This window comes from Gymnodraco acuticeps, unplaced genomic scaffold (assembly GCF_902827175.1).
Source record: "Gymnodraco acuticeps unplaced genomic scaffold, fGymAcu1.1, whole genome shotgun sequence".
Taxonomy (NCBI): Eukaryota; Metazoa; Chordata; class Actinopteri; order Perciformes; family Bathydraconidae; genus Gymnodraco; species Gymnodraco acuticeps.
This window is the reverse complement of record NW_022989985.1, coordinates 3,206,978-3,234,177: the sequence shown is the minus strand read 5'-3', so window position 1 is coordinate 3,234,177 and position 27,200 is coordinate 3,206,978. Positions and strand designations below refer to the sequence as shown.

The window sequence follows — 27,200 nt, the reverse complement described above, 5'->3', positions numbered from 1 at the left end:
ACAACTGTGATAGCTTTGATAACATAAAAAACACACTATCTCTTAAAAAACAACAAAGGCCACTGAACTAGAGTCAGAATGAAATAAAAAGGATGAAAATGTTGCCGGTTGCAAGCTGAGCAGTGTGAGGCTGAGGAAGGTGCACCCTGCCAGGGACGTTGATGAATGCGCTTCAGGCTTCAAGCTCGCCCCCAGTGGTGTGGATTCCACGCTAACGCTAATCATGCTCTGTGAGATACTGGGGCCCACAGCTGATGCAAGGAAATATGCAACATAGTTAGAACATCAAACTGCCTGCACTTTCACAAAAACACTTAATTTTTGCATTATTCTCATCACAATCAAGGATGTCACCATCACCATCTGTGTGAACATGTGTCTGTAATAGTATCGATAGGTTACGCTACAGTATCATCTTGTGACAAATGTTTAAAACAAAACAAGATCAAAGCTTTCATTCTACATACATCACATCAGTCCCATTAAGCTTGTATTTTGATTGCAAAACCAGAACAAGAGGGGATTATAAATAATGAGGATCTACCGTGCCATGATATCAGTAAACGGGTTGGGGAAATTAGATTATTCGCTTGCCTGCCGTGGAACATAATCTGCTCTGCATCAGAGTGCTGCCCCTGAAAAAGACACAGGCACGGTATCACACACACAAACATGCACGCACTTGCACCATAGGTTACTAAACCCAATGCGAAGTAAGGCATAGAATCTAGCAATATTTTAAAATCTGGAACAAACTGGTGTTGTACGTATACTAGAGAAAGAATATGACACATTGGATTCATGCTTTTGTTCGCAATGGTGCATAGTTGGTATTAACAAAATCACCAGCGTTCACAAAAAAAGTAGAACTCCTTCGGAAAGAGAAGATGTTTTCCAGAGAGATTCTGAATGAAGAATGCTATGAGAGATAGTTTCCCCCAAATGTATACCCAGTGGTGGAAGAAGTGTATTGTACTCGTTATGCAGATTGAACTTTTTACAGGATCATATCATTAATGAATATCATGTAATCCTATGTTTAACAGTAACAAATACATGTAAAGTAAAGCTTGTCAATATGAAGCCAATTTGAGATATTTTGTAAAATACTAGTAGAGTAGATTAGCAGCACATACACCATTTTATCATATAATCATCTCAAGTGTTTTTATTTATAAAAAAGAAAATACTGTTAAATAAATGTAGTGAAGTGAAAAGTACAATATTTGACGAAATGTGGTGTAGTATAAGTATGAAGTAGCATAAAATGGGGTTGTAATTGTACTGTACCTGCCACTAAGTACGCAAATATATAAAAAAGATTAAAAGACATAATCTATAATGCTGTTCCCAAATGTTCAAAGTAGCACTTAGTTTATTAGCACAAGTGTTTCAAACATAACATTTGATAACATATAATCATTCAAATGTCTCATACGTCTTACTGATATAAAGTAAAAAATTAGACTCTGTTGCTCCTTTGAAAAAGAAGAAAAATAAAACAACATAGACTAGCTCCATGGCATAATTCCAAAACCCGCAAAAATAAAGCAAAAGTCGAGACAACTTCAAAGGATATGGCATTCCACTAAACTTGAAGAATCTCGTTTAACTTGACATATTACTCTCAATGAATATAAGAAAGCACTGCGTAAAGCGAGAGCAGCTTACTACTCTTCATTAAAGGTGGGGTAGGTACGTTTGAGAAACCGGCTCGAGATACACTTTTTGTTATATTCCATGGAATGCTCTTAACATCCCGATAGCAATGAATATATTAAGTGCTTTTACAAAAAATCCATTAAAAAAATGTCATCTGTGGAAGCCGTAGCGCTGTAAAAAGCACGACCAATCATCTGAGCCGGCCCGGCTAAAATAACTGGATGGCCTACCTGCCTGTCAGCCTTCCATCTGTGCACACATTTATCTCGTGCCCTCATTGGTCATGTGCGCGTTCGTGTGTGTTGGAGGAGGGGCTCTCTAAGGAAGTGGCAGATTTTTTCCGGTTGTGTATTTTCAAATTCTAGCGCACTCGAGCTGGTTTCTCCAAAATTACCTACCCCACCTTTAATAGACGAGAATACGAATAATGCAAGATTTCTTTTCAGCACTGTAGCCAGGTTGACAGAGAGCCATAGCTCTATTGCGCCTTCTATTCCCATAGCACTCAGTAGTAATTATTTGATGTGCTTTTTTAATGATACAATTGTTACTCTTAGAAACAAAATGAATGACCTCTTGCCTTTGACCAGTATGGTGTTATCAACAGCTCCCGGAAATGTAAGTTCTAATATTACACTAGATAGTAAATTAGAATGCTTTTCAGCCATAAATCTTGAGCAATTGAATTCAATTATTTTTTCTTCTAAACCAAAAAGAATAATCTTAGACCCAATTTCAACTAAGCTGTTAAAGTTTTTCCATTAATGAACACTTCTTTATTAAATATTATGAATATTTCTTTATTATCAGGCTATGTTCCACAATCATTTAAAGTAGCAGTGATAAAACCTCTTCTTAAAAAGCACAACCTCGATCCAGAGGTTTTAGCCAACTATAGACCTATTTCTAATCTTCCGTTCCTCAAAAAATTCTTGAGAAAGCAACAACAACAGTTGTGTGATTACTTAAAAAACAATGATTTATTTGAAGATTTTCAGTCTGGCTTTAGAACACATCATAGCACAGAGAAGGCTCCGGTTAAAGTCACAAATGACCTTCTCATAGCCTCAGACAAAGGACTTGTCTCTATTCTTGTCTTGCTCGATCTCAGTGCTGCATTTGATACTATCGACCATGATATCCTATTGCAAAGACTAGAGCACTTAGTACAGGGAACTGCTTTAGGCTGGTTTAGGTCCTATCTATCTGAACGCTCTCAGTTTGTGTGTGTCAACGATGAATCTTCCACGCAAACCAAAGTGAGCCATGGAGTCAGGGTCGGCGTCATGGGGGGTCATTCGCGGGCCATGCCCCCCCAAATGAGTCACTGTGCCCCCCCAACGCAGGGTGGGCAAGCCTTGCCACTTTGCCGTTTTTTTTGTTTTTTGTGAAAACGTTTCCACTAAAGGTTGTTTGTGTGAAATACATCAGAAATAAAGAATACAAATATAAAACACAGCCTGAGGTGTGCTCACTGCTGCTCTCTGATTGGTGTGTTGCTTGACCAATGACCCCCGACTTTTGTTTTGTTATCATTACGTGGCTGTGTGTTTAGATGAAAGCCCAGTGGCGATCTGTTAAAACTGATTATACAGTAAAGCCATCGAAAATAATATGATATACAGTACAGTACAAGTAGCCTACTTCTGGGTCTCTGTGTTTCATTCAAGCTCGGCTCTGTGTATGTGTGGCACGAGCGCATTTTGTGAGTGCGCGAGCGGTAACGTGGAATGTTGTTGTTCACATCTGGTGAGCTAGCTATGCTAACGGATATAAAGAGCTGTTTCTACACCAAGGTGGAGGAGAGTCCTCTCCTGTCAGACTGAGAAGATCGTATAACCTCAGCCACAGGTAAGGACTCTCTCAGTGTTTAGATAGTTCACTTTAGTGTAAGTTATCTCAGTGGGTCTCAAACGGTTTGGTCACCATTTATGTAAACAAGTATTTGCGAGGAACACCTTTATATGATCATTATAGTTATTAAAAAAATAAGAGAATAAATGAAAAACGGGTATGAAATACTATAGGACATTAACACAAGAATACCGTTTAAAGGGGAGTGATTAGTAAAATATCCATAAAGAAAAAGTAAATCTGTGTACAGTTCTGTTTCATATGGATGCTGAGAGATGTAGGCTATCCATAGATCTCTTCATTTTGCTCTCAAAGTGCACCAGATTGATGCATTTAACTTCAATATTTAAAAAAATAATCTTCCCGGGGGAGCATGCCCCCAGACCCTCCTAGAGCAGGTTAGATCCACCCCCACCTAAAACATGTTCACATGGATAGGATACTAAATACATTTGCACACTTTTTATATGGTGGCCTATGTCCATATGTTTCTGTTTTGGTGGTCGTGCCACAACCGTGCATGTATGCACAAGTTGTTAGGGAAATAATTGTCCTAGACTCCTAGATATGACGTGCATGACCAACCCTGATGTCTGTTATCTCCTTTAAGGAGATACGCTGCTTCAGCCATGATGTTGTTGTTCCCATTCTATGACCGGGCAACCCTAGGTCACAGATGGTTTATTGTTGTGGGTACACTGGGACACTTCCTTCTCTGTGTTTGTGGACTCCAAGGTGTGAAATCTTCGAGGCCATAAGTGTCAGACGCAAGTCACTCAGTGTTCCCAACTGTTTAGGCTATCTTTTCAAATATGTTGATTACTCTCTGTGAAACCAGTTAAATGGGCTAACGAGAGAGAGGCGCTCCAGAATTGACGTGGCAACTCTACCATGCAGTTAGATCGTGGCTGCTGTGACTTGTGATGTGAATCCTCCGGCCGAAGCTCCAAATAAACCATCAGTGTTTGACATCAAAGCTCCTGCTCTTCCCGTGTCTCCTTCATGAGTCGGTGACTCCCACTGCATTGCTACACAGAAGTTTCCCCCACACAAGTCATGGTGCGCTATAAAATAGCACTACACCCCTGCAATGTGTGTGAAAGACAATAGACGTTTACCAGGCATGTTTTTTTAAATTGAAGTTGCGTTGGTGTTTGTGTGTTGGTTGTTGACGGCAGTGTGTGCCCCCCCTTGGTAATGATTGCCCCCCCATTCGATTTGTTCTAGAGCCGACCCTGCATGGAGTGCCACAGGGCTCAGTGCTTGGACCTATTTTGTTCACATTATATATGCTTCCGTTAGGCAATATTATAAGGAATCACTCTGTACATTTTTGCATTGCTATGCGGATGATACTCAACTATATTTATCAATCAAGCCTGATAAAACCAATCATCTAAATACAATTCAAGACTGCCTCAAGGACTTAAAAACGTGATTATTGTACTCGGCCCAAAGAATCTACGAAACAAATTATCTAAAGATATACTAACTATGGATGGCATTAATTCGGCCCCCAGTGAGACTGTAAGGAATCTTGGTGTTATATTTGATCAGGATTTATCCTTTAACGCCCACATAAAATCAATCTCTAGGACCGCCTTCTTTCATCTACGTAACATTGCAAAAATCAGGCATATCTTGCCTCAAAACGAACAAAAAGTAGTCCATGCATTTGTTACTTCAAGGCTGGATTATTGTAACTCTTTATTATCAGGGTGTACCAAAAAGTCAGTTAAGTCAAAATGCTGCAGCACGTGTACTAACCAGAGTTAGGAAAAGGGACCACATTATTCCTGTTCTGGCTGCCTGACACTGGCTCCCTATAGAACATAGGATATCATTTAAAATTCTTCTTCTCGCCTACAAAGCCCTTAATGGGCAGGCGCCATCTTACCTTAAATAACTCATTATACCCTACTGTCCTACTAGGGCATTGCGTTCCAAGAATGCAGGGTTGTTGGTTGTTCCTATAGTCTCTAAAAGTACAATGGGACCCAGAGCCTTTTTTTTTTATCAAGCTCCACTTTTGTGGAATCAGCTTCCAGTTTATGTTCGGCAGACACCCTATCCGTTTTTAAGAGTGCGCTTAAGACCTTCCTTTTTGATAAAGCTTATAGTTAGGGCTGATTATATTCAGCCCCTAGTGTTGCTGCTATAAGCTTAGACTGTCAGGGGACACCTTACTTCTTCCTTCTCTCTGTCTGTACCTGTGTACTCTCATGTTCCGAATAACCCAGCTTCCCCCAAATGTCTTTTGGGGTCTTTCTATGCCGGGATCCTGAGTCGTGGCTGTGCCTGTTGCTGTGGTCCTGGATCCTGCATCCTGAACCCTCGATCATGAGTCGTGGCTGTGCCTGTTGCTGTGGTCCTGGATCCTGAGTCCTGGATCCTGAGTCCTGCATCCTAAGTCCTGGATTTCGAGTCGTGGCTGAACCGGTCTCTGGGTCCTGCCTGACTCTCATCATACTACTTCCCTGATGGCTCCCACAGGATTGTTGGCATCCTTGTGGATTCATCTTCTTATTATAGACACATGCATTTCCAAACATTTGGACTACCTATGTTGTAAATGTATTATCTCTTCGATTTACACACGGCATCTATTGCACGTCTGTCCGTCCTGGGAGAGGGATCCCTCCTCTGATGCTCTCCCTGAGGTTTCTCCCATTTCCCCCATTAAACTGTGGAGTTTCTTTTGGAAGTTTTTTGGATGGACAGAGGGTGTCATATTGTCATACTGATATTCTGTACAAACTGTGAAGTCCAAATGTAACATTTGTGATATTGGGCTATAGAAATAAACATTGATTGATTGATAAAGTGATAAAAACGGACTAGTGTTGATATTTATCTGATTGTTTTATCTGCTATTTTGTTTTAGTTGTTTTACTTATTGGGTTCTCTTATTATGAATAACGTGTGCATACTTAGTCATTTTGTAAATGTTTTAAGTCTATTCTCCTCACTTTATCTGCACTATCTGCTGTTGTAATAATGTACAATTTAAAGGAATTCTGATTTTGATTTGATTGAATCATACTGTACCTTTGAAATCTAAAATAATATAAAAAAGGAAAGTGGATTAAGTGAACACATCTGATCCAGCCAACAGCTAGATATTAGATGAAAGCTGATCTCCATGACAACTGAGTAAACTGTATCGTTAAGGGAGATGCAGTTAAAAAACAAAACATGTGTAAATGGATGTTGGGCTTATTTCGAATGAACTTATAGTTTTTATTCTGAATGACCTTGCTATGTTATTGGATAGGAAAGTGATTGCAGGGAATAATACAATGTTATTGTTGTTATTTTAGTTTTTCATTCAAGAAATCACACACTTTGCTACATAAATCAATACACTAACTCGGTTCACACATTATCCTCATCATAGCTTTCCAAATAGAGAGCATATATTTTCATAAATTGTTCAACCCCTTATCTATACTTCCTGTAAGCCTGAGTGCCAAGGACATATCCCATTCAGGTTCCTTTTATTTGGCAAATATGGTTTCCTGTTCATTTGATAACAAAACCCCCTGACTGGCCTTGACTTGTTTGAAGCTTATTTGTGCATACACATACAGGAAATCAGTGCCTTAGAAGGATTTAATTCAATAGGCGTGGGCATGTCTACTGAATAAAGTAAAGGTAGAAAGTAATACAAATGTAAATTAGCTGTCACTTAACTTGCTTTGATCGGAAGTTATTGACTGTTGCGTGCATTTTTTTAAAATGTTGTTTTTGTGAATATGCACGGTGTGATCAAACACCTTGGAGAGACAGGGGGTAAGGACAGCAGAAGAAGAAGGATGAGGAGGCCCGTGCTGACCACAGCAGAGCCCCCTCGGAGCCAGCCGCAGTGAGAATGCCATGTGATCCCTGAAAAGTCAACAAGGGTTGGTCCACAGCTGGGCTGCAGGAGAACAGAAAGCAGACACGTAGCAACACCCTCCTGCTGAGAGCAGCCGGTATACGGAGGACTCACCGCCTGCCTCTGCATCCTCTGCATCTACTGTAGTCGTCTCCCTCTGAAATGTGAGCAGACAGCAGTGAGGATTCAGTGTCATTGATTCACAAGAAATTCCTATTTTTAGCACTCATTTAAATGTTCATAAATGTTGGGATACCCTTATACTCGTGCATTTTGATTCTACAACAATACACACCATCAACCGATGCAAACTCACAATCCATCTCCTCTGTGTCTGAGAGCCTCGGCACAATGAGAGCCCTGCAGATTTAATTTCCACAAAAGATTAAGTTGCCTTCTGCATCACTGAAACTTTCTGGGGGTTTGAAGTTGAAATCTCTGTGGTAATGCTTCTCTTTGTCCGAAGCATTGGTTTGAACAAAAGTGCAGCGAAGCATCAGCGGCAAAGAATCTAATAAGCGCAATGTGGGAATAAAGCAGAGGGGAGTGAGCATCAAAGGCAACCAGGCACAGCATGACTGGCATCGGTCTGAACTCCCAACCTAGGACACTCAGCATGCTCTTCAGCAAACACCCCCTTTAGACCAGTCCTGGGCAGTAATTAAAACCATCATTCCCACTGCCTCTGTATCTCATTAGCCACAGGACCCCGGGCTTTCATCCTTGCTTGTCCAAAAATAAAAATATATATAACTCCACACCAGCAAAGATGAGTCCAACACAACCTAAACACCCGTCTGTGACATCTCTGAGCTGAACAGAGCGGTATCTAACTATCATCCAACTCCAAAGAACAGTGGGAGATCACACGAGCCTCTCTATTCATGTCCACTGTAATTATTATTGCCCCTAACAGAGATGATTTGGAGGGAAACCGTCACCCTGCTGTTAGTCGATTACATCTACCTGTGCAGGAATAAATACAGAAGAGTAACCTGAACGTTACTATGTCACTTGCACTGCAGGGAACAAGGCGGATAAGGCTGTTTTCAGCTGCAAACATCAATCAGTGTTTGTGACTAAAATCCATTAAAAAATGAGGACAAACGGATACATTTGAAGCTCCTACGCATTCACTATCAAAGGCAGGATTTGAAGTGGGCGAGTATCAGTTGCAGTGGTCAGATTTAGTTATTTGGCTGTAGATAAAAAGAAACTCTTCTTCCCATGTTTAATTCAGTATGAGCCATGACTAACTCATGTAATGTACTGGGCCTCTGAAGTCAATCGAAGGCTTCTTCTTCTCGCTTAATGTGCTGCGGACCGAAATGAATGTGTCACTGTCTTTCGACCGGGATGCATGTCAGGGAAATACATTAGGAAAGATTTATTTCATTTCCTGGTAGATCTTTTAGATCTAGATTTTTAACAGCCGTGCAGAGCTTTACTAAAACCCTAATTCACTGTATTTTATTAACCTACTTGGCATTACTTCCAGGCTGTGTTTGAGTTTTCCAAATGACACCAAGAGAGCTAGATAGGAGCATTGTTGTGTTTTAAAAAACAAACAATGCCCTATCTGTCTTTCAAAAGCTACTTCTGAAGCCCATAATAAGTTGATTGTGTCATGAACCACAAAAGTTATGCAGAAACAGTGGGAGAGTCCTTTAATTAAAGAGTCCATTAGCAAAAGTGTTGCTAATTTATTATTTAATTTATTTTACAATTCTCCATTGAAGAGTTGCAAAATAGTGGTAGAGCAAAGATGCCCTACCCAAACGTTTAAAGCAGCAGATGTCTGTTCCTAAAGATTGCTGTTACATCGCCCTGACAAACATGCCAACCACCCCTCCTCCTGCTGCCCAAGTATGTATGTGTGTGTGTGTGTCTGTTTGTGTGTGTGTGTGTGTGTGTGTGTGTGTGTGTGTGTGTGTGTGTGTGTGTGTGTGTGTGTGTGTGTGTGTGTGTGCAATGCATGTGTCTCCCCATTGTTTGTCCAAGAAAAGCCTCTGATCTTTCAATGACACAAAGACTTGTGAGATGAGGATGAGCCCTCAACCTTTGTCAACATCCAGTTAGGATCCGCAGTTCTTTTAATAACAGCGGCACATTGTTTATGCGAGTGTTTGCTCAAAAAGGCCCTGATGCCACAAAAACCTTTATAGACCGACTCCCCATTTCCTCCTCAGTGTCATTATGAGTCAGTCGAAATTAAAACCCAGCCACAAGCTGGTTCTCAGCCAAATTCTGCTAACTGACTCTCTCCCGCTCTGTATCTTTGACAAGCCTTTGATGTTAGCAGGGGGCTTTTGCACTTGCAGTGATGGTAACGAATGATACTTTAAGCGATTCTTTTTTATCCGGCAAGCTTAATGAAAGATTAATGGGTTTGATATTTTCCCTTGTTTATAGGCTACTTTATTCAAAAAGTAAGCCGTGGTTCTTGGAACCTGTTAAAAGCTTCTCTGTAATGATTGTATGGATCATTCGAAGTCCCATTATGGTCTTTAGCTCCAAATGCAATGAGAAGTGTTGATTGTCTTCTTAGCAACATTATCTTTATATAGAAAGCATTGACCTTGAGTGCCGCGCCTACAACATGGCTGATATTTATGGAGCATATTGCAGCCGCGGCGGAGATATGTTCATTTCCATATGTCCTCATTCGGCGGCAGACTCACTATTTCACAGCTCAAAGGATAAATTGACTTCGACTCAGTGGAATTTGTGGGGAACGTCTATAGATATTGATTGTTGAACAGAAAGTATAATGGAGGATTTCATGATAGAGACAAGAGGCAAGCTGACTGCCAATCAGAAAAAAACATTCTTATATTCTAGAAGTGTCAGTTCATCTGACGTCATGTGCTTTAATAACTGATTATATTTAGTTTATTGTTGATGTTGGTAAATATTCAGATCTAATGTCTGGCAACTTAAAATATTACAAACCACAACGGCCCATGCTGTATGTAATGGTCTGATTGTTGTTTGTAGTCCTTCTCTTAAATGATTCAGTAATTGTGTGTGAGCTACACTTACTTCTAATACACTATCACATTTAGAGTTTGTATAATTTCCTCTCATTTTATTTAAGATCTTGAGAATTCTTATCTCCAATGGAAAGCGATACGATCATGATCAAAGACTTCTTCTAGACATTATTTTTGATTGCACTGTATTTGGCTGATCAAGCGTTTTTGGTGCTTTTATTGGATGTATTCAGTGGAGGTCTTTTCCATTGTGAATACAATGAGGATCATACACCAGTGATATCTACATGAATGAAAGCTATTTTTTAATAAGGTGAGAAAGATTAACAAATATGAAGTTTCCTTCTTGGTTAAGGTTATTTTTGGGTTTGTTTGTTTTGTAAAAACACAATGATTTTGAAGTGCAAGTGTCTTTAGAACAAGAAAGAGATAATCAGACCTTTAAGCAAATGCTCAATAACATCCTGAAAGATGGAAGTAGTGATTTAATTATAGAGCGATACAGTACGTAGTGATGTCACTATGTTACAGAAGTAAACAAAGGAGTCAAATGGAGGCAGGGGGGAGTGTGTGGGAGAGATACCACCTCTGAAGGGAACTTGGGGATTTAACCCTTTGCACCCATTAACATGCACAAAAAGGGAAAACCGCAAAAAACACAATAGTAAAACTAAATTTGTACTAATATTTTACGAGGAAATAAAATAAATTATCACATTTGGCATACCTCAAGAATGTACACAATACATTTACGTTACTCTTAATGTTAACACAACCTAACCTTAATCCATCCGTTATGCCATTTGCTTGGCAGATGCCCTATAGTTCAAAATGAGAGCAAACTTTTCTATGGATTTTAACAGAAGGCGTGTTGTAGCAGATTGCCAGAGGCCTTTTACTACTGAAGCAGTTGATGATCACTTGCAGCCCCCGTTCAAGAGGAGTGAAGAGTCAGCAGTCAATGATGGTATAAAACAGTCAATACAATAGGTTGTGACTCATCTCAACCACAAGAGGTCCTTGAGCATACAATCACAAATTTGCACAAAAATATGAGACTAATGAATTTGATTAAACGCAAGATTAGCTGTGAAAAAACAGAAACACACACACACACAGGACCATCTGAATGATTTCCCAAGTGGCTTACACCTGGCGAAGATTATAATAAGAACCGATGTGGTGGTGAACTAGTGGTCTTGATGTCCGAAAATAGTCTATAATACATTTTATCTAAACATTAATGATGCATGTTTGTTGTACGAACGCAGGATCATCCATATAATCCAGAGTAAAGAGTTGCATTATATAGGAAAGATTTTATGAACGAATTGACTTCAATCGCAAAAACAAAAAAAATCCCACTAACCACGGTGTTAAACTGAATACCAGGTTCAAGACATCTGCTTGAGTGGAGATTATTGCTCATATAAAACATGGATAGATCCGGTCCATGCTATGACGCTGGCTGTGACGCATTTCCGAGAGAATCTTACATTTCCCTTCAAATGGAGATCAAAACAAGAAGAGTGGCATAGATCCACATCAGCAGTCACAACCATTATTTCCTGTGGTCTGGCGCATACTGTTTAAATGTGTACAGGATAAAGGAGTGTGGTGTAATCAGAAACCCAAAGACCCACAGTAGAGGACTTCACTACAGTCAGAGCCACGGCCACAGGAAGGATGTGAACCCTGAGAGACAAACTGCAAGTGTGTGTTTGGCTGTGTGGGAGCGTTGAGTGAAAGAAAAAAGAAAAACCAAAGGAACAGAAGAGACTGAGGGGGAGAGCATTTAGGAGGGAGTGTCAAGGCCTCCTCTGGACCTGAGGCTATATAGTAGTCTTTCTCTACTTTCTTTACTTTCTCTGCCTCTCTCCCCCTCTCTCCAACCTCTGTGATTTATGCCGAACTTCGGTAATTACAGTGCCAACCGCAGCAGCCGTCAGGTTCAGATAGGGTGAAGCACAGACATGCCCCATCACCTGAGAGCAGCCACTCGCCAGCTCTACTGTTAAATACAGCTGCAATTTTCCCTTCATCCTAATCTCCTTGACATTGGCTCTAGGAACATATTTGTGTGACAATAAGACCCCACCGCGCCAGACATCAGTCAATTGTTTCCCATTAGGAGACACATTAAGGTTATGAAAAACCTTATGCTCTGGGAGGGAATCAAATGAATGTCTGTTGATTGATTTTTGCTCTTATCAGTGAGCTTTACTTAATTTGACTGTGGTCCATTACTATTAAAGAAGACGGATACAAAAGTAGCTCAAAGTAATAATGTACATGACACCAGCTCTCTTGGGGCAACAGTCCTCCAGCTGTGGTTTGAAATATGATTGGCAGTTACTTGGACTTCTCAGACTACAGTGTATTCACTACCTGACCAGACATTTTCTTGGATATAAAACCCCCTTTCAGATCCCAAGACAGAAGGGAAACATATCTGTTGCCATGTGTTTTCGGAAGAGAAGTCTTTGGATTTTCATAGTCGGCTCTTCTTTACACTGTATAATGTATGGGGGATGTCCATGACACACCAGGCATTGTCAGTGGACAGAAAGCGCTCTTTGGCAGCCCCCTCGGTGAAGCAGCACGATAGAAAGTCAGAGAAAGAAAAGAAAGAGAGGAAGAAAGAGAGAATGAGACCACATGAGTGTGACATAGTGCTGCCGGACTGATTTGCTCACCATGACAACCGTGCAGAGGGAGGAGTGGAGCCGGGGGACCCCCTGGCTTTTCGGCCCGGCACAATACGGAGATGCATGGCTGTCTTAACCCCGGTGACATCCCTGTTGTCAGCGGGTCAAATCCTTGAATATCAATGTACTGACTCAGTGCCCCTTGCAGTGGTCCTCAAAAGTGTCCGACTCACATAAGAAGCTCTGGCTGTCCTCTGTGACCTCTCCTGAGCTGCTTCCAGCCTCTTGTGCATTCAGACCAGAAAGACTGATTCCTCAGGGTTAAACAACACTTAATCGGCACACACACATTCCTGCATCCAGTTGAAAGTCAGCCCATTATTTCTTGTCTGCTGGAGCAGTGATTCCCAACCAGAGGTACTTTTACCCCAGGGGAGACTCCTGCTGCTGCCTGGGGGTTTGAGGAAAGATAGTGGAGTAGCTCACCTGATTTAAAGTAATAATATGTATATTATGATTTAATTAAATAATGTAGTGCTTCAGTATTTTATATTTGGTAAACGTATTGCCACAGTAAAAACAAGAAGCTACAAGGCTAACTACACAGACAACTCCTACTGATCCTTTGCAAGGATTAAACACATTAAAGCCATATGTTCCCATAAAGATTGGATGAGACAAAATGTTAATAGTCACCTTAAAGTACTAAACACATGGCTTAAATTGTTAGCTAAACATAATAAATATATGGTTTGAATTGTTAGCTTAAAGGAATAGATACTGATTCAAACAAAGGGAACATACACAGTTAGTAAGTAAGTCAATTAATTTTCATATTAAGGCACTAAAGGATGTGGTTAGGTTGAATACAAATATGTTAAGGGTTAAAATAGCTATATAAAGTGGTGAAGTTTTGTGACAGACATTTGGGTTGAAAAACACACACATACAAGTTGTATTTGGATGAGGGTGAAAAGGATTAGTCATCAATGTGTTAGAATTTGTTTCGAAAGCAGACAGCACTAACTATATCAGTCATAAAGACAAAACTAATTGCTGTATTGCATATAAACCCTCCCAGTACAGGCCACAACCAGAGCAGCATTCCTACAGGAGCAACACCCATCAGCTCAATCCCCATCTACATTTAGGCATGTGTTTCCGGCCTAATAGAGCATTTTGTTGTCTGCAGCACTGCTCCTTTCTCTCCTTTGAAGAGAAACAGAACAGAGGCTTGTCTTCATGTTGTTTTGTGTGTTCAAAGTGTTGTCCTGACCTGAGGCAATTATCAAACAGAGGTACATTTAGTTAATTTCCAAGTCAGCCGATCTTGCTTATTATACTCTGTTTACCCTGTACTCATGAGCATAATGTGCAGGTGTTGTGCAGTAAAAAATGTGAACACATAGTTTGCATGCTTTTGTGGAACACCCTAACCACAAAGAGTGCAATGGCATGCCTTTGACTTGGGCTCTCTCACTTAAGACAGCTGTTTTATGGACTACAATTTTTTTATGCTGGCTACGCAACATCTGTTGTTGAAGACTTTGACATGAATAATAAAGTAAATCTTTTGGAAACTTTCCTAACCCATCGTAACTATAAATACAAGTGCCTCTTATTAAAGTGTTGACAAGTTTACGAATATAAACAAACCTCGGGCCGCCTCAAGCCACACATCAAAAGCTCAGGAAAACCATCTCAATGTGAAATAGTGCCTCAAAACCAGCAAGGCACTATGTAAACAAAGACAGTGGTGGGGCATCCGTGTTGGTTGTCATACTGCAATCACAGATTTAAGTGGGCTGTTATTTTCCACTCAGGCCAGATAGGTGGGTCCTGACCCCTTCTCAGTGTAGATTAACCGCTGCTGCCATCACTCCCATTACTATTATCAGGAACAGACAATCTGGCCCGCCACCAGTGTCCGGGAAACACAGATTCCTTTGCCATGCTATAGCTTGATTACTCAAAGGAACATGTGCACTTGTATCAGATACAGTCACACAATCCAACAATAGAGTCATTTATCATCTCCTCGACTGTTCCTCGATACTTACCCCAAATTGCTTCCAGTCCTGTCACTGCAAAAAGCAAGCTGGGAGCAAAATGGGACATTGTGTTGGCCCGCTGTAGACCGACACATGTTATTTATTGTGTGTGCCCATTCCTATTAACTTGATGCCTCAAGAAAGAAAGAAAAAAAGACTCTGCAAGCTGTGGGGATTGTTGTCATACTGAAGAGAATGTGGAAAAAACCTATAAAGTAAAAACACAAGTAAGCTGACAAACATTAGAATTGTGTTACCTTGTATTTTTCCAACATATAAACACAAATACCTAAAGTGTGGATATAAAGTAAACACCAGCTGACTTGCTTGATTCTTCCTGGCGTCATCGTGTGTTCATGCATTGGAATGAAGATCTCAAATACAGCTTGTTGTGCTGCTTTCAGTGGTGGATCACAGTACAAGTAAAGCATTTGCATACCATTTTGGCATACTTGTACTTAATGGTAAAAATGTGCTTGGCAAAAAGATTGCAAACACTGGGAAACAGCAGGACTGGTTCTGTACAATGGGAACAAAATATACCTTTAATCTTTATGCTAAGCTAAGTTAACCAGCCACAGGCCGTGGCTTCAAATCAATTGTAGCCTACCAACATTGGGATTTATTGGTCTAAGTTCTGGGAATTAAATAAAATAACCAAATGCAAATGCTAATAAGCTCCACCTTGACTAGCTACAATAGTAAACACTACTTTCATGTTAATATGTCAGTGATACTAACGCATTTCTATAATTATAATAATATAAATTACTCAAGGGACATTCTTCTGCATAATCAGGATATGAGTTTTAAATGTGGTGATTTCAGTTTATTATGATGATAATGATACTTCTAAGAAAATATCATTAAATTGCATTGAACATTTTCTGTTGCAAAGTTAAATGTCCATAATTAGGGGGTTGATGTATATTATCTGCCAGCATAGGTTGCATTGTGTTTTTTAGTGTAGATTTCCACACACAATTGTTAAATTCGTCTTAAAGTTAACATTAAATGGATATTAGTAGTAGCGCTATTTTGCTGTCCATCTAATTTATGTTAAAATAGTCAAATGTCTGCATACAGTATATTCTGCCAGCAGGGCCAGGATGTTTTCTCCCAGTTTATCTGACAGCTGATTGTGTAGTTTCCTTTCATGTTCTCCCCCTCTGTGCCATCTTTCTCTGTTAACTTTGCTGAGAGTGTCTTTGAACCACGGGCATTTTCTCCCGGCGGTGTTCATGAGCCCTGCCAGATCCATCATCATCCCTCTGCCTCTGTCTATCCCTCTATAGCTCATATACTGTCTGTAAACTCACCACTCAAAAATATATACACATGTAGACAGTCTCCTGTTGTGCGCACGCTCTCCACTCCACCATCAATCCTGTCACTGCATTCAAAACATCTCTAGAAAAATGCCACTTACATGTGACAGTGTAGGTGCACCCATTCACTGACAAACACATGTAGTTGAATACTTATGTGTGCTTATGAGATATCATTTTTGAATTCATTACATTCCTACAGCAAGTCACTCTCAATCTGAATTTCTGGACGTGAGCATAAACAAGATTGTTGTTGTTGTATATGTGCGGGGGTGTCTCTCTGAAAATGTCTGCCAACAAAGGAATGCCGCCCCCCTCCCCACTCCTGTAACTCTGCTGTGTTTAAATATGATCACAGTTCTTTGCAGTGTGGATTAGGAAGGTGGCAGATTAGAGTCTGCTGCTAAATCACCATGGAGAAACCCTTGCTTCTAGCTGATACCAGACTATTCACATATCTACAACCACACAAGTCCTTGCCTTCTCAGTCACTATGCACATGGATGCTCTGAAAATGTTGAATGTTTGATATCATTCATTTTGACGGTACAACATATACACATCATGATCTACTTACGTATTCCATTTCTTGCAACAAGTAAATTGAGAAGATTAATACCACTCCATCATGTCTTTTTGTCGAAACAGCTAACCTGGCTTTCATCCAAAACTAAATCTTAACTTTAGAGGTGCTGTTACCTTTGGGCCTAGCTTTCCCCCCTATATGCTAAGCTACATTTACCATTGGTTGGAATCACTTTGTTTTTAGCATATAGACATGGGAGTGTTTTCATTTCAGTTTGATAACGAAATCAGCAAATTTCAATTCTTACCTGTTGATTTTTCTTTTAGGTAATAGAACAACAAGCATTACAAAGTAAGTGTATGGTAAGAGATGCTGTTTATGCCTGAAATAAGGTTACATCTTGATGAGATTGTTTGGACTGATAATGTCAACAATCTTCAGAAAATCCCCTTTCACCTGTAATCCAATTTTCATATTTTTTACAGTATATGTTTCAGTTTCCCATAGAGGTATTACTCTTTAGAAGAAAAGAGATTCTAATTGTAAACTCTAAGAAACTATCTTTGATGATTAGCGGCCATATATTATTCTACTCATCTCTCATAAAAGTAGTTTGCCAGCTATTAGCTTGCATGCTTTCACTTGCATTAAACCACACAAGCCAAAATCTGTGAAAGAAGAGAGTGAGGCTTAGGGGAGGAGACTAGCATACAAAGAACAATGTCTGAAAAGTAGCAGGAGTTGCCGTGCTCTTGTCTGTCTGATGTTGCATTCAGCCTAACTAGTCCTCCGAGGAAGCGGCCGCTGCCCTGCTTGTATGCAGGGGGAGTGTCTGTTTGCACAGGTCTCTGTCAGTTAACACTAATCTGCCTGATCTCCACCTCAAAGTCACTAACTTCTCCACATGCAAATAAACATATGCAGTCCTCTTTCAAACCAAAGCCACTATCAAACACTTGTTTGATCAGCAGAGGGCCTGTGAGGCAGTTCATTATGCATTTGAAAAAAGGTGCCCTGCCCCCGCCTTGCAGGGAGCAAACTCATTGTTGCCAGGTTTTTATGTAATTACTCTCACCTTCAGCAGTGGCTGGGAACAATCAGCAGACTGGTGTGTGTGTGTGTGTGTGTGTGTGTGTGTGTGTGTGTGTGTGTGTGTGTCTGTGTGCTGTAAGCATGGCCTGTTACTGCATATTGGGCATACAGTACTCTTACAATGCCCTAGATTCTTTGCTATATAGATCAATTCAAAATAGAAGCCCACCCACACCTCCTTCAACCATAATCCTCAGAACTCTGGATGTATGTACCAGAAGAACTTGAGGGAAGAAAGGGTGCTTTCATTGCATTCTCTGATAACACTTTGGTCTGTGAAACGTGCAGCTCTCCCTGTAAAGTTGTGTTCTTCCTCTCACTTCAAGTTACTTCTTAAGCAGGAAAACAAAGATGTTTCATTTGTGATGAATTGTTCTATTCTATATATAATTATTATATCTGATAGAGCCAAAGGAGGCAGAAACCTCATAAAAGGGCGACACATTCATATTTAGAGCGGCTGTCTAATAAGAGAAACAATTACCAAGAATGGGTATGGGTCTAGCACATTACAAGCATTCATACTTGTTGGAAAAACCCACCCACCTCCCAGCGCTGGCCAAATTCCTTTGTGTTTATGTTGAGTGTATGTCATGTATGAGTTTTTGACATTGAGAGGCTAAGCATTGCTTTCCAAACAGACAGGTCTGAACTAGTAAACAGGTGCTGCTGGAGCAGCTGAGGATGAGGACATGGGGTGTCTCCACAAAGCCTGATCAAAGAAAGGCTGCCTCAGACGCCACTCATCCAGGCAACTTGATTTATGTCACTGTGTCAGAGGACTTTATGAGTGTTTGCACAAACAGCAGACAAAGTAAAGCTTCACAGGTTCCTGCACCACCCTGCATACAATAACATTGCATAAAGAAGAAGGTGTAGTCATTTATTGATAGAAAAGCGTAGTTTTAAAGTTTTGACTCGTGATGATGTTCTCTTGCTGATTTCCATCTGAATTAGCCTTTGACATGCAGAGGAGGCTTACTTGTTCTGTCATTTCAACTCTATGTTTCAATAATGCTTGGTTCCACAAAGACACTTAACATCAGCTCAATTACAGTGTGGAAAGCTGAAAATCCTGGCTTGCTGGCAAACCAGTCAGATTAAATTAAATCAAGTTATAATCAGAGGTTTGATGCTGTTTCAACAACACTGATCACAGCAGAAGCTCTTTTTGTCAACGAATCATAAGCCAACACAGACATTGCTATCTCCTACTTGGCGCTGCAGAAAGAATGAGCAACAGAAAGTGGATGAGTGTGGGGTGACGATGGCATTTGGCCTGTCATTGATGAAACATTTAATGATCATCAACACCAGACAAAAGATCTTTCACTTGGCTCAAAAACTGTGATCTGATGTTATAGGATCTATACTTTGAAAAGCAATAAACACAAGTGAGTCTGATTTAAAAAAAAACTTTCTTGCCAGCAATACTTTGTCCTTGCTCTGAGCAGGATTTTTTCCTTTGAAGAGAGCAGAAGAAGAAAAGTGAAGGCTGCTTGGCTGAAGAAGCCCTGGAGGGGGGTGGTAACTGTCATTTATATTTACAGCCTTCCCAGACACCTCGGGGGCTGTTATCCAGGTGGCCTCTGTTGAAGCTCTCAGAAGCACTCACACCTTTCTCGCAACTCAGAGTATCAATAGACACTGGCTGACTTTGATTCAGCCACATAGAGTGAGTCATGTGCTTTTGACTGTTAAAACGGGTTGGGTTGGTGCTGGAACTTGAATGCCCTCCGGGATAAAGCATTACTACACTTCTGAAACTTTATTAAACCAGAAAGGACTCTCTAACATAGGTGTTAGACTTTCAAAAAAAGCTTTGAAAGTGAGGCAGATATAAAAGGTAGAAAAGGTTTTGTACTACATTATTCTACATTCATACTTATTATTCTCACACATATATCATTATTCTTGCAAATGTAGTGCTGTCTTGACTCACTTGTACATGTACTTGCACTTGCTCTGAGAGCACTGTCAAGACAGAAACAATTGTGAAGACCACTGAGACAAATGTAACATTTGTAATATTGGGCTATATAAATAAACATTCATTGATTGATTGATTGAATTGTCATTGCTAAGATTCAAGACTAGACTTGTGGCTCTCAGAAAGTATATCTTAAAGTTGTTGACAGCGTTAGGATCGTTTAACACCAAACATCTTAGGATACCACAAAATGTATTCAGTTTGCTCATGCTTGACAAAGCCGCTTCAGTCAATATGTAACTTCTTCAAATCCAGGCCAGATGTGTCTTTAGAAATGTCACTATGCCGGGCTGATAAGAAGAGGAGAGATGACAGATATTTTGTATTTTTGGTTTGCTGCGATCCCCTTTTCAAAGTCAAACCCCTTCAAACGGTCTAATCCTGTCCTGAATGAGAGCTGGATTATTGTATAACCCCTTCATTGATACGCACCGGCACATGCAACACAGAGAGAGAGAGCAAGAGAGGGAAAGTGGGGGCTACAATGAAGGTGTATATCCACTTCAGCTGAGGCAGTGTGGGAAATAAAAATAAACATTCAAGTCACCCTCATGTAAACCACAGCTATATAAAATGTGACATTTTAGTTAACAAAACACACAAAAGTGTTCATTTGTCATTTGGACAAAACCACTACTAAACCTTTTTATCTTATGAATATTGGTTCAAATCGGGGAGTAATTCTGCACACTGTTTTAAGGTGCTTCTTCTCATCAAAAAGTGTGCAAAACTAATAGCCATTAAATAAAAAGTGAATATAATTTACATTGTCATTTTAAACAAATATCAAACTATATGTATTTGTGACTTTGAGGCCTGAATTTAAACAGCAAATGGGAGACCCTGGACACTCCCTTTTACTAAGTTTGTCCTGTTTTTGCTTCACTGTTAGTTGTCAAGCCACTGGGCATTAACATTCATTTGCCAATATTTCCTTACAAACATTTAAAAACAAGAAGAGGGATGCCGCTTTTTGTGCTTTCTGTGCGTGCTGACTTATAAACCAATGTGTCAAGCATGGTAACAAGCCTTTTTTATATGTAAAAGTGCACATTATTCCTATAGCAACAATATACAGTGCATGTACAACATTTATAAGCTGATCTGAACTGGTCTTTAATATTATTGTTATAGTATAAAGTTAGTTTTGTCCCCTTTTGATCAGATAAACATCTGCATCTCCGTAAATTATATTTAAAGATATTCTTAGTAACAAACATAATGTTTAAACCCAGCTATGACATTCAATAACATTCACAAATTGAGGAAAATTATTTGAATTTTTACGATGTATTGATCGCTTGATTGCTACGAAACTGTGGGTGGCAAAAAGTACAAGTGCTGCAATAGTAAAAATACAAGCTTTATGCGGCTGTATTAACATAGAGACTCAATTAGATAGGAAATAAACACAATTTTAACACAAAAATACGGCATTACAAACATTTAAAACTAGAACGTTTTATTAATTTTTCTATAAAATCTGAAGTTTTTAGAAATATATACAAATGTTCCCTTGTGCTTTAAAACGGCAAAGAAAAAATATGGGAAACATAACTGAATGTACAAATAACTTTTCAATAATGAGGGCTTGATTAATTTTATGAAATGGGTTTTCCTCATAATGGGCAGTTCAGAAAGGTATTTTCAACAGCTGCTCTCACTCCAGTTCAAACATGTATGACACTGCCTCGATTTCCATTAAAAAGCCTCCAAACACAACACTTATCCTTCTGACCATATGCCTCCATAGTCTGTGGGGTCCTGTCATTGTCTGTAGTCTGTCACTAACAGTATAAGTGTCTTTTTTGCCTGTAAGGAAAACATCTATTGCGCATTATTCAAGTGACTCCCACTCTTTTTGTCTTGAGACAATAAGATTTGTTTTCTCTTTACCAAGTTCCTTAAGTGAATCCAGAAGAATACGTTTTTTTCCGCAAAGAAAGGCAGCTCTTGTTGCATGAGATGGCTCAAGACAAACAAAAAAACCCATGTTGCATTATTTTTAACGCAGTTAACATAAATAAAACATGAACCTTGATTATTTTGATAGCACTCTGATTACATAGTCTCATTTAGTTAAGGGCTTTACACGTATTTTTGGGTTTAAACAAAGAGAGCTAGCTCATACACATGTTGGAGGGGGCCGTGTAGGCTCATATTTTGTACTGTGCCCTTTGAGAGATGGGTGAGGTTTGATGTAAGGCCTGCTGCTGGTGAACACACTTGCAGCCTTCCTGCTTGTCCTCTTCTTTAGCTTCCTGCTAAACACATTCTGCCATGACTGCAGTGTCTTTGAGGTCCAGATCCACATGCCGCTAGTGATGCCCACCACCAGCAGCATGAATATCTTCACCATGAAGATCTCAACGGCGGGGATGGAAGTCTTCATGACGCACTCGTCCGACTCCGGCCCGCTGCTGTCGACACATTTCTGCTCCGCTGCCAGGATGCGCCAGTAGTCCATGTTGAGCCTCTCGTAGAAATAGCAGGCGATAACGCAGGTGGCCGGGACGGTGTAGAGCACGGAGAAGACCCCGATGCGAACCATCAGTTTCTCAAGCTTGTCTGTGTTCTCTCCTTCTGTTTTCATGATCTTACGGATGTGGAAGAGGGCAACAAAGCCAGACAGCAGGAATGAAGTGCCAATAATAAGGTAGCAGGAGAGAGGAATAAGCACAAAGCCTGTGAGAGCTTTGACATCCATGCTGCCCACATAGCAGATGCCCGTCAGCTCATCCCCCGCCACTTTCCTCATCACCAGGATCATGATGGTCTTCACAGCCGGGATGGCCCATGCTGCCAGGTGGAAGTAGCTGCTGTTGGCCTCGATGGCTTCGTGACCCCACTTCTTCCCTGCAGCCAAGAACCATGTGAGGGTCAGGATAACCCACCAGAGGGAGCTGGCCATGCCAAAATAATACAGGATAAGAAAGACAATGGTGCAGCCGGTGCTCTCCAGACCCTCTTGGATAATATACTGGACCCCATTGTCTCTGTCACAGGCTATTCTATCAGCTCCTACAAAAAGTCTTACTAGGTAACCCACAGAGTAAACACAGTAGGACATGGAGAGGAAGATGATCGGCCTCTCAGGGTATTTGAAGCGCTGTGGGTCTATGAGGAAAGTGAGCACAGTGAAGGCGCTGGAGACAAAGCAGAGGATGGACCAGATGGCAATCCACACCAGAGAGAACTGCTTGTCCCCCTGACTCCAGTACACGTCCACTTTGGGGTAGCATTTAGGGGCACATGACTCACTTTTCTCCACAAAGTGGAACTTGCCAGGATTGCTGCACGTCTGCTTGCTGATGCTGTCCTTTAAGTGCACATCCTGCCCGCTCAGAGGCCGCTGTGGCCTGTAGTCTGGAGGCTGGGTGTGAGAGACTTTGGGAGGTTCATCTGAGCCGTTGTTGGGCGCCTCCATGCAGAGGTTGTTTGGGTCATTTTTGGTTGGTAGCCGGGAGCAGTCCAGGGAGTCGGGCCAGGGGAAGTTGAATTGTTCCAAGATGGGTGAGCATTTCACCTTTACCTGCTCACACATAACTCGGCATGCTGGGATGGGGTTGGACACCTGCTCTGTGCACATGGGAGCGTACAGTGAACACAGGAAAAATTTGAGATGACTGTGGCATCCAAACTGTATCAGCGTCGCAAAACTCCTGCAGCTTTATCGCTGCCTCTTTTTGGTCATCGTGGCCCATGAGGTTTGGCATACGGGTCATGTTGTAGCCAATGTCTTTACACTGGGGGATGCTGATGTGTTGACATCTCCCCTCTCCTGACCAGTCGGGGTCTATTGAGCTAATGGCTGACCCCCCACTGCTCCTCAGGGCCAGCAGCACACAGATGAGGCTCAGTTTAGCAGTTGAAAGCATTTTCCCTCTCTTGAATTAAAGAAAATATAGGCCAAATGTTCACCACTAACACATCACACAGGTTTCTCTCATTAAAAAAAATCAGTGATGAAACCTGGCTACTGTTTGTGTTAGACAAATGTGACAAATAACTTACAGAACTATCTGGTGCAAGATCCTCGTTTCCACATTTTAGGCGTGCAAGAGTTCAATACAAAAAAAAATCCCACTGTGGTCCGAAAATGTTTTCTCGCTGGAAGACGCGTGCGTTTAGGTCCATGCTTTCAAGCGCTCAGTCTGTGGCTGAAGTGTTGGAGATACTTCTTCAGTCTTTTACACGGTGCATATCAGTCTAGCTGTGAGTAAAAGAGAATTTAAATGTTTTCCGATTTGTCCTTTTCTTGTTCCCAAAATACTCACTCATCTGTCCTCGCGTTTCATGTCACTTTTTCCGGAGTATCAGTCTGAGCAGCAGTGCGATTTCAGTCCTTGTGCGACTACTTGGGGAAAACACACAAAAAACTATTTCCTCTAGTCCTTTAAGCCGCTGCTCACAAGGCACCAGTAACAGCGAAGAAGTCAGCTAAATTAGTAAAATAAATATCCTCTGTGATCTTAATAAATGTGTCCCAGAAACGCAGGATTACGCTCCTCCCGTAAGCAGGCAGTTGATGCGTTTGGTGGCAGCGCTCGTCTGAGCTGGTCGGAGCCTCGGTCCCGGTCTAACCTGCCAAAAGATCCGCCTTCAAAGACAGCTACTTTGCATAAGAAAGATGACACTGACACGCGGATTATTTTCAAATCGTGCGGAACAGCCTGTTCATTACAGCAGTTTCAAAGGCTCGCAGCAAACTTCCTTCTCTCTGTTTGTTTGTGCTCAACTGCAAACTTCCACTATAACAGGACAGAGACACAATTGTATGAGAATCCCCAACATGTGCATAATATGCCTGGCAGTGCGCACCAGAACCACAGTTTTGGTTACAACTGATGTTTCGCACATGTAACTGCAGGGCAGGTTTATTATTTTTTTGCCACTTTGATTGCTTTCCCATGTGATTTAAAAAAAAGCATTTGACATCCCCTTAAGAGCAGGCTAAACTATAACAACAACTATTCACCGTTTTTACTTGTGCAATCCATGCTTTTTTTATAATTACACATTTCCTGTGTTTTGGACCAATGCAACCTCTTTCTTCGAATAGCAGGTCCGAGATGGGCTAAATTGTCCAATCAACATTTTTCATTAAATTAAACTAAGAATACCTTAAGCGAAAAAATAATCCAGAGGAAAACTAAATTCATGATGTCGCTTCTTCACTGTAGGCTACATCTTGACTGTATATGCATGGATCTAGAGCAGAGGTGATGCTGTTCTGTTCCCCAGAGACTTTCACATTGACCAGTTTAGAAAAAGTAATACTAAGGGTGTTGTTAACACAATGTAAACATTGAACATTTAGACCAGGGGTCACCAACCTTTTTTAGGGTGAGGGCTACTTTAAAAAAATAAAACAAGTCGAGGGCTACTCCTCTTTTTTTTGTTTTTTGCAGTGTATATATTTAGCACATTTTAACATTATTATATGCTGACCTTTAACCTTTGTGACCAACATTGAACATAGAAACATTGTTGAATGCAGGAGGACAAACACTTGCATTCATTTCCTGCTTTTTTTTAAGTGAAGGAAGTAGTACAGCAAACAAATACGAAGGTTGAATTCCTTTGGATCTTTCTCACACATTGGAGAAAGCTATTTCTTTAATTGGTTAAGTAAATAAAGTAATGAATCATATTGCTCAACAGCATTCATAAAGCACTGTGCCAAAGCTAGTGGCTATTGTTCTCATGCAGAGAAACCGAAACCATCACTGTTGGGTGGGAAGTGTATAAAGCTTTAGTTAAGCTTCCTCTAGTTTATTTTCTTTTGAGATAATTTGTAATGATTGCACATTGAGTCAGTGGATTTTGTTTTGCATTTGCCCCATGTTTTTACTACCTGCGTTATACCTGCCTCTCATACACCAAGTCAAATTACCATTTGTCCATCAGTATGGATGTGTTATCCTCAATATGTGTCTTAGCCCTATGGTAAACTGTCCGGCATACATCCCCCTGTGACCCTGAACAGGATAAGTGCTTAAGAAAATCAAAAGATGGAGGGGCTTATAAGGCCTTCTGCCTTTCTTTATGTGTGTGAGATCCTCCAGACCTCACTCACATTACATTGTAAAAAGTGTGTGGTGGTAAGATTTATACTCCAGCCTGGCCATGGTCTTCATCAAGGGTGAAATACTGATCACAAGTAAACAGGAGTGCTTTAGGTCCATTTTTACAAGAGTCACCAAAGTGATTTTAAAAGTATTTTAGAAATGTGTCCGAGTAAGATGAGAAACCTGGCACCAGCGTGCCTAAATGGTTTAAGCACAGCATATCTCAGTGGTGGCATTTCAGCTGCTAGCGCTCAGTGTGTGCAGCAGGAGCATAAATATAGGGTATGAATACACTTATGAACACAATACCCTCCTCCTATGCAGCACATGTGCTTCTCCATTCCCCTTATCCAGCTGTTAACATTTGAAAGGGTTTGGTCTAAATTCAAGGGAAAAAACATCTATGCTCATCGGATTATCTAAAAAAAGTGCCAAGGCTAATGGGTTTGTAACAATGGATTTAGCTCGCACACAATTTTATTTTCCTAATGTATACCATTCTTTTAAACTGGCAATCATTTGTGTTATGTTAAAATCGGTTTTGTGGGAAATTCATAATGATATGCAAAACATTTTCCTTTGTCAAAAAAGCCCAGATGTGAAGCAGCATGCATTTGATTTATTCTGACCCCTCACAAAGACAAGGACAACAGCTGACATGCCTGCTCTGGCCCTCCCTCACTAGACCTTTTATTGTTTAGTTGATGTGTAGAAGTAGAACAAAAAGAGATGACAGCTTTAATGTGAAGAAGAATAATGTAATATCAATGTGTTCACAGATCCAAGGCTAGTTATGCTCTCCATTTACTGATCATCGCGCTTCCAGGAAACCCTGTCTGGCATATTTTAAAGCAACTACCTGCTCCTATTATGTGCCTATTATACGCCTTTGGTGTAATAAGGCTGACAAGATAATACTGTCACAGAGTCTAATAAGAAGACACAGTCTACTGGTTTGTTGTAATTCATCGCCTTTGTTCTGTTCTCACTCCTGTCTTTCCTCCTGCCTCCCACTCTTTTAAGATTGTTGATGATATCTCTTTGAAAATGAGAAGAAAAGGGGAGGAATCAGGCCTGTTCAGTCTTTAGCATACGTAGCCTCAGCAGC

The 27,200-nt window shown here is 40.6% G+C and overlaps 1 protein-coding gene across 1 annotated transcript; it reads right to left on the bottom strand.

Moving 5' to 3' along the window:
• Window positions 1–18,900: 18,900 nt before the first annotated feature.
• On the bottom strand, window positions 18,901–24,632 carry fzd10 (frizzled class receptor 10). Its single transcript, XM_034212714.1, is given in 2 exon segments — window positions 18,901–23,679; window positions 23,681–24,632. Coding segments are annotated over 2 exon segments (1,752 nt in total). The 5' UTR covers window positions 23,900–24,632; the 3' UTR covers window positions 18,901–22,146.
• Between the last annotated feature and the right edge of the window lie 2,568 nt (window positions 24,633–27,200).